The sequence below is a fragment of the Gavialis gangeticus genome, unplaced genomic scaffold (assembly GCF_001723915.1).
Source record: "Gavialis gangeticus isolate Ggan-Ray unplaced genomic scaffold, GavGan_comp1, whole genome shotgun sequence".
NCBI classification, from domain to species: domain Eukaryota; kingdom Metazoa; phylum Chordata; order Crocodylia; family Gavialidae; genus Gavialis; species Gavialis gangeticus.
Window position 1 is genome coordinate 73,018,851 of NW_017729025.1, and position 8,828 is coordinate 73,027,678.

Below are 8,828 nucleotides of genomic sequence, written 5' to 3' on the forward strand. Positions count from 1 at the left end.
AAGTTCGCCCTCCTAAAATCTAGGGCCACCACCTGACTGCTTGCCTTTGCCACCTTGCGCTGAATGGTGAATTCTAGCAGGCAGTGGTCACTGTCGCCCAGGGGGTCAAGCACCCACAGCACCCTCACCAGGTCGTCGCCCGTGGCCAACACCAAGTCCAACAAGGCATCCCCCCCGGTGGGGCTGCGCACCTCCTGGGTTAGGTGAAGGTCCTGGACTCTCTCCAAGAACCTATGTGAGCACTCGGACCTGGCCAACTGCTCTTCCCAGTAGATGTCTCTGCATCTTTAAAATATCCTATAGTAGAATTAATATTGCCACACAAAAAATAAGCACTTATTTAGTCCCAGACAACTTGATAACATCTCTTTCAACTATAGTTATAATTATCATGTACGAACTTCCAAAGCAGAAGTTGTCAAGATTTAACATTAGCATTAATTTATGTCATAACTGACTGTTACTATAAAGATAATGGCAAAGAATCCATTTCTCCAAAGACAGCATGGATCGAAAAGGAAATTTCATCTTAATTGCCACTAATCTGCCCATTTTTAATTAAATTGATCTGTAATTTATTATCTTTCCTGGCCTTTGAAAGCTGTTATCATGAAGCTTCGACAGACAGCATACACCTCTACTTCTCCAACACTGTCATGTTTTAAAAAATCCCTGAAAAGCACTGCAGGTTATTTGCTTCAATTCCAGTTCTCCATGCTATATATATCCTGTTTAAAAAGTCTTTACAGACTGGTAATCTCTTTGAACTAGCAGTGCAGCCTAATTGGCCTATTATTTCAGAAAGAAATCCAGATTTAGAATTCTCATAATCCAGCCTATTGGCAAAATCCTGGCTCCACCAAAGTCATGGGCCTCAGTGGTGTCAGAATTTCACCAATGACCTTCAAAGCAGCTTTTCTAAGCAAAGTAACAGCATGGAACATCTTAAACCAAGTCACATTCTCTTAGCTGAACTCAGAGTAGCAGTGACAATGGCTTCAGTGGATTTCATACCTTCAGCTAGAAGAAACAGTGGCTGGGTAGCAGTCAGAAAGAGAAGAATTGAACATGGAAGACATCTGACAGCTCCCCAACTGTAGGATACTAGCATTTAGTTTAAACCAATCAAAGGGCAATAACATGTTTAGTCATCTCTTTATAATCTTAGACTTGCAACCAATTAACTTCTGCAGTTTTGGCTATAATGGACAAAATGCTTGTGTGTATCAATCAATTTCCAAAATTAGCAGAAAATGAATTCCAGTATCTTAGCCAACATGTTTTTCTCTTAATAAAAATGTTAAAAAACTCAGTCAAGTTAATGTTGAGTTCATGATAGATTTAGAACCTGTTCTTCAGAATACCAGCATCAAAATCATAATGGTTAATTATTTCAGAATACGCTGAAAAAGAAATGCAATGCAAAAACAAATTCGATCACTTCTGATTTTTTTATAATGCACAAAAACTAATGCATACATCTTCCCACTGATAAATAAACAAATGTACACAAAATAAGACAGAGCTTATAGGAAGTAATCAAGTTAGAAATTATGTCATTTGTGTAAAACTTGGAGAATTATGCTCTACTGACTATATCTAAATAGGTCTAACAATTATACTTTTTGTATTCTTTGGCATACAGCTTTTATTATTATTGACATTTATTTAATATATAAGAACAAGTGTTTTGGCCTAAAATAGGGACTAAGCAATCATCTTACATGGGGAATAAACAGAAATTAAATTAAGCTTCCAATGTGTAAATTCACACTAAGAAAGAATAAAAGAAAAGGTAACTAAAATCATAACACAATAATAGAAACATCTAAAAATATTCAAACTTTCCTGAAGGCATCAGTGGGTCATTGATTTAAAAGGCTAAATGTTTATCCCAGTTATTTGGCTGTCATGCAACATACCTTAACAAGTTTCAAAAGGTGGTAAAGGTCTTCAACCTCATCTCCTTCACACCTGGTATATACTCTTCCAATGTCCACACTGGTTCCTTTTATAGTGCGACGATAAAGGGGCAAGTCCATTGCGTCAGCATACAGGTCAATGGCATGGTGTCCTACTGTCTGAAACATGTAGCTGTCCAGCTCATCTGTCTCCGCTGCCATAATTGAAGAGGCAAATATGATATGAAATGTATCATATCAAAGATACTGAAAACTCATAATACTTTAAAGCAAACTTTTACAACATGTCGGCCAAAGTAAAAATGGCTTGGCTCCAAGGTGGGCCACTGTATTGCTCCTGTTCACTTCCTCTGCAACCCCCTACCTGCTGCTGCATGGCACCCTATTTCACCCTGGACCAGTATTTCCCAAACCTGGTGGGCACTCCCATACCTCGCTACTTCAGCCATCACTACTGCTTTCGACTGTTGCAAAGTCCAGCCAATTGCCATCATTGGTGGCAATGGTCAACAGTGGATCCAGTGGCAAGAAAAGCAGTGGCTGCAAAAAGGCAGTGCAGATTCCTCACAAGGCACCGTCCACTCTGTTACCCCTCTCACAGGCCAGATCCAGTCCAGAGGTGCCATAAACTGTCAACCTCTACCTTATGCATTAAGGGTACCTAATTCTGAGTGTCTCTAGTTCACTAACACAAATGTTTATGACAGCATCTGTACAAACATGAAATAAAATTAAGTAGGTATTTCCACTTAGAAAGTTATACAGCAATATATGTGTCATAAATCTATTGACTTCTAAACTGAGAAGCCCATTTCTCCCTTAATACTTCTAAGTACTTCATATTCAAATTCTTTATGATGGGTCCAACCTGACTCTTAATAAAGCAAATAAGAGTTTTTGCTGTTGGCTGCCAGAGAAGCACATGTTCAAAGGCACAGCCCCAGAATCTGTAACTGGATTTCAAACTTCTGTATACAAAAGACATGGGACCAGATGTCTTCTTATGCATCTAAATAGGACTTAAGTAACCAAAGTTTCAAAAAGCAATTCAAATGTGTCCTGTACCAGCGACCACAGCACTCACTAAACACCTCCAATTTGGACTGAAAAAAATCCCTAAAAGGCAGCTATTCTAGGGCTTCCAAGCATACTCACAAGCAACTCAGATGGTACATGTAGGCACATTCATAGAACTTAACCCCTGCCAAAGATTTTTTTCAGATAAGCAAGGGGTAGGTGCATTTCAGAATGTTCCCCCCTAGATAGGCTTCTGTTGGAAGGTAGAATTCTCAACTTCTCTTCAAATCAATGATGGTAGTGGTAGCAGTACCCTTCTTTGGACCAGCAGAATCATGGTTAGAGCACTCACGCGAAAAGCGGAAGACCAGAATTTCAGGGAAGCCTCCGCAGGCACGTCCAGATGAGCATGCAAGTGCATTTCCCCAGGGCCAAAGAGCAGCATCACAATATGTGCCACTGCTACTTGTCCCTGGGGAACGTCCATGGCCATGCGCTTTGGCACATGGCAAGTTGTCCCAAGTGGGAGCCAGCACCTGGGCTGGCCCCATCAACCTTACCCAGAGTTCTGGGAGCCTCCCATGGTCCCAGCAGCAGCAATCCAGCAGTAACAGCTGGAACGTGGTTCTGGCCACCCAGGCTCTGGTTCTGGGCAGCACACGCTGCCGCCATGTGCACCGCCCCACATGTTTGCACTGCGGGTTTTTTTGACACCGGGATCTCTCAGTATCAGAAACACCTCCTATGCTGCAAATCAGCAGCACAGGGAATGCAGTGTGTGCGGTAGGCAGTGCCACATTCTGCACATGCACACTCGTCTGGACATGCCCAACCTGAGGGAATTTAAACCTGAGGGAATTAATCCCCCTGAGGGGATCTGGATAGGTTACAGGGGTGGTCTAACAGGAACAGGATGCGTTTCAATACAGACAAGTGCAGGGTGCTGCACTTGGGCAGTAGGAACCAGCAGCACACTTACACAATGGGGAACTCCCTACTTGAGAGCACGGAGGCAGAAAGAGATCTTGGAGTCATTATTGACTCCAAGATGAACATGGGCCGACAATGCGAGGTCATGGTTGGCAGGGCTAACCGGACCTTATCGTGCATCCACAGGTGCATCTCGAGTAGAGCCAAGGAGGTGATCCTCCCCCTCTACGCGACGCTGGTCAGGCCACAGCTGGAGTATTGTGTCCAGTTCTGTGCGCCCCATTTCAAGAGGGATGTGGACAATATGGAGAGGGTCCAGAGGAGGGCCACCCGCATGATCCGGGGACAACAGGGCAGACCCTACAGTGAGAGACTGCGGGACCTGAACCTATTCAGCCTCCACAAGAGAAGGCTGAGGGGGGACCTGGTGACCGTCTATAAACTCACTAGGGGGGACCAGAAGGGTTTGGGGGAGACGCTGTTTCCCCTAGCGCCCGCTGGCATAACAAGGAGTAATGGGCACAAGTTGATGGAGAGGAGGTATAGATTGGACATCCGCAAAAACTACTTCACAGTTAGGGCGGCTAGGAGCTGGAACCAACTTCCAAGGGAAGTGGTGCTGGCCCCTACCCTGGGGGTCTTTAAGAAGAGGCTGGATGCCTACCTGGCTGGACTCATTTGAGTCCCGTTTTTGTTTTGGGGTTTTGTTGTTCTCCCGCCCTGGCAAGGGGTCGGGCTAGAAGATCTACTAGGTCCCTTCCGACCCTAAATCTATGAAACTATGAAACTATAAACCCATACTGCTCCACCCCCCCGCCAAAATTTCTCTGTGGGCAGCTGATAGCACGTGAGTCAATAGGGCCAGAAGGAGATCAAAAGGGAGCATGACAAGCTGAGGGGGAAACAGCAAGATAACCAAGCTGTTATGTAAAACAGAGGTTAGTAACCTGGCCAAATCTGGCCCACACAGCCATTTGATCTGGTCCACAGACACAGGGCTTCAGCAGCCAGACCAACACAGTTCAATTCAAAAGGAAGCAAGCACTAGGACCCAGCTGCCACTGCCACTTTTCCCTGCTGCTGGGAAAAACAGGAAGAGTGGCAGCAGGTCTAGCACCCACACTACATGCACTGGCCCACCTCTGATCCAAAGTGGGTTGATTTGACCTGCAACCTGAAAAGGCTGCTGAGCCCTAATGTAAACCATTATGCTATTTCAGAAACCATTATGTCATGTCAAAACTAGTTCAGTACAGGGCAGGTATTTGCTCAAAATGGTCTGAAGGGGCTTGTTAGTCAAACAAACCAACATGGACCAGAGAAGTTTATTTTAGAAGAAAATACAATAATTAAAACATATATAAAATGTGATGCTTAAAAAAACCTGACATTGTCCCTTTAAGCTGACATCCGCTTCCAAATACTAAGTTTATCTATTAATTGCGACTCTCCAGGCAACACTGGTACAAGATAAAAAAAAAAAAAAAATGAATGGGATAGGTTCCACTGCTGCCTGCAGCACCTCAGTTAGCTTTCCACAAAGTTTCCTACTACACACTTAAAGGGATCATTTTATGATTTTAATGACAACATTCTACATTTTTTATGTGGATAAATTAGTTTTATGAAAAACATATTTCAACAAGATTAGCAATGTTGTTGCTCTGGCTACCATGGGAATAAATTGCTCTAATCTATTCCCTGATATTCCCCTACTCTACTGGTGGCTCATTCCTGACTTAGGAAACATTCACACCTCTTTCTTCAATTCCCTCAGAAATCTCCAGTTTGGAGAGACTTGGGGACTCCATTTCATTTGCACTGCATCGGGAAATCCCCCTCTTACACTGGAACAAAAGACTCTTCTCAAATCGCACCTTAAAACCTTCCTGTTCCTCTTTATTTATAACTGCTGCTACACCCTGCTTACCTCTCATTACTGTAATTATTGAACCCTCTCATTCTCCCCTTCTTGTGACTGGATTAGAAGAAAGTGTTTTTGCTTTTCCTCCCTTTAATGTGTAGGATCATTTCTTTTGCCATTCCTCATTTTCTTATGTTTTTTCCTCTCTTCAGTTACTCTGATTAAGAGTTGTTTTAATGAACTCTAAATTGCCCTCTCCCCTCCACCTCTCTCTGTAAATATTTTAGAATACCTCCCATATGTGAAGCTATATACAAATGCACAACAGGATTTAATTTAGGCACAGCTGTGCCATGGTATTTTCCTATTCAAAGAATCCTGTAGGCCAGGCCTGTCCAACTGGCAGCCAACAAGGAGTTGGTTTGTGGCCTCCCAGGCCTGCAGGAGGCCACCACTCCACGCACATTACTCCAGCTCCAGCTGGAGGCTATGAGCTTCCCCTCCCTCTGGCTTCTTTCTGTTCCTCCCCAGGTGGAGGGGAGTGGCACAGCTCACAGTGCTCAGAAAGCCCATAGCATGGGGAGCAACAGGGTGCAGGGAGGGAAGGCACTGCCCATTTGTCTGGTGCAGTATGGGGAAAAAGAACATATGTGCCCAGCGACCCTAGGGAAGAAATGAAGTAGAAGGAGAAGCACCCAGTAGAGCTTGGGGGGAAGCTCCCATGTGTGCATGGTGTGAAGTGTAGAAAGTGTCCATATGCCCAGGGCAGCAGTGGGGAGCCTGGGGGTACTTAGGGACCCATACCAGTGTATATCCCATAGCATGCAGTCCCTGCTGGTGAAGGCCATAGGTCATGTGGCCTGCAGACATTAAGTTGGACAGCCCTGCTAGAGGCAATGAGTAGGGATCACTGGAACTCACATCAGAAGTACACTGCACGGTGGTTCCTTTAATCTTGGAGTTTCCCCCACTGCAGATTGGTGGAGGGGCCCTATCAGCCCCGCTGCTTGCTCCAGATGGCCAGGAGACAAAGGCTGCAGTTTTAAATATGTTGCCTCCTGTCCGGTCAGCAGCAAGCAGCAGGGCCACCATGGGCCTTCAGCCAATCAGCAGTGAAACCCAAAAACCACAGTATATTTAAAACTGTGGTTTTCATCTCCCTGACAAGCAGGGGCAAGCAGCGAGGTCAATGCGGACACTCCACCCATCAGTGGTGGGAAGGTACATGCAGGAAACTCCTAGATTAAAGGAAGTGCTGCACAGCACACTCCTGGAGTGAATTCCAGTGACCCCTACCCTAGCAATGAGACATTCTTACCTGTGTTTTCAGCAGGCCGTAAGTTCGCTAATGCAACAATCTGGTGCCCAGCAGCCACACACTGCATCATATTGTAACAGCTGTCCTTCCCACCACTGGAATAAAAAAGAACAAATTGATTTACCAATTTCGCAAGGTTACTGTTATAAAGCAGGACCTGCAAATAAAGTTCTCAAATATATAGTAGTTTGAAAAAGAATTATAACAGTAACAAAAACTTAGAATTGCACTAGAAACATTTTTTACAAGAAAACCAGGATGTATTTTAAAAATGCGGCAGGTTCAAACAAATAACATCCATAAGATTTATGCGTATCCCCAAATTTGCTGCTTTCTTTAAATAAAATAAAAACCCGCCTAGAAGGAAGCTGTTTGGGGCAGAAAATGTCTTTTACTCAAAGAGATCAATAATAGAACACAGAGCTTCTCTCTTCTAAAGTCCTTACTTTAAAAATCAACAGTCTCATATGATCCTGACTTTGTGTCTGCAAATAGCTGCAGACAAAAATAATTAAAATATATTTTACAGGAGCTACCTCAGCAATCCCTGTTTTTCATCAAAACTTGTAGATGCCAGGATAACAATAAAGTGTAAAATATATTTGATTTTGAAATTCATAAACCAAAATTTAAAAGTTAGCAGAATATATCAAGGGTGCAAGCATATAACAACTACAGAGGTATACCTAGAGAAACCCTCCTGTCAACCCAACAAGGTCTGAATCCTATTTGTATTGAAGTCAGTGGCAAAAATCCTACTTCAGCTGTACAGTTAAACAGTAGTAACAAAAGAAACTGATCTCTTTAGTAACTTTTTTGAGTATACTATACTAAAAAACACCACCTCCAAGTCGATAATCACTATACTACAACTAGAGTTAAGAATGTGTGCTGCCCCCCTAAGACGCAATAAGTAGCAAGTTAGGATGACTCGAGGGACTTTCAGCTGCCCCTGTGTAAATCCCAATTCTTGGCTGCTCCGCAAGCCCTGGGGGCCGTCTTAATACAATAGTCTGTTCCTCAGCTTGCTCTTGGACAAAGCATTACCTATTAATCTCAATACTGTATCCAACACACCCATCCCATACCCAGCCTCCTCCAGAGCTTGTGAAAGGACAGAATGAAGACAACCATATAGCTGTCTCACTCAGTGTCTTCCCATAAAGACATTAAACCTCTGCAATAATCCGAACTGGCTGTATTAATAAATTAAGGATTCACATACAAAAACATCAGTCTCTGCATTTGTACTTTGCCCATTGGTATATAACAAACTGCTTTCTTTTCTTTGCTGCAAAAATATAAACTTGCCAGGAAGTAAGTTTCTAATATAAGAATCTACAGCTTTTCCAAATAGCTGTGTTAAATTTCTTCTAAGGAGCAGATATAGACAACAGAATGCAGGCCTGCACCTAGTGTTTTTGGATATTGTGCTTGGTGCAGTTAATTTAGTTACAATTCACTTTTAGATGAGATAGAATGAGGACTGAATGCCTAAAGGGAATTTGTAATGGGACAGAGAATATTTTTCTTCAAGAGACTTCATTCTCATGAAATCATAAATCATAAAATAGCTTCAAATTTCAGTAGTATGGCTACATGTACTCCACTTGCAGTCAGGAAATTAAACATCTATCAGATGTACTCACCATTATTTAAAAATATTCTAGGTGCAAAATCAGAACCTAGGTCACCAGTTTAGATATCACCCTAGTCAGAGTGGCACATTCACAACAATCTCAGTGGAAAGGCCATGAAATGAAATGCTGCATATTAT

General features: G+C 43.0%; 1 protein-coding gene across 3 annotated transcripts in view; it reads right to left on the minus strand.

Moving 5' to 3' along the window:
- DPH6 (diphthamine biosynthesis 6) overlaps positions 1-7,143 on the minus strand; it is a 472,782-nt gene extending 465,639 nt beyond the window's left edge. For 2 of the 3 annotated variants that reach the window (XM_019518944.1, XM_019518942.1), the window contains exons 1-2: positions 7,052-7,143; positions 1,923-2,116 (exon numbers count right to left, since the gene is read on the minus strand). In XM_019518944.1, coding sequence (XP_019374489.1) covers positions 1,923-2,116; positions 7,052-7,121 — 264 coding nt within the window. In that variant the 5' untranslated portion in view covers positions 7,122-7,143. The remainder of the gene's footprint in view (positions 1-1,922; positions 2,117-7,051) is intronic. The other variant, XM_019518945.1, reaches the window with a different exon arrangement.
- Between the last annotated feature and the right edge of the window lie 1,685 nt (positions 7,144-8,828).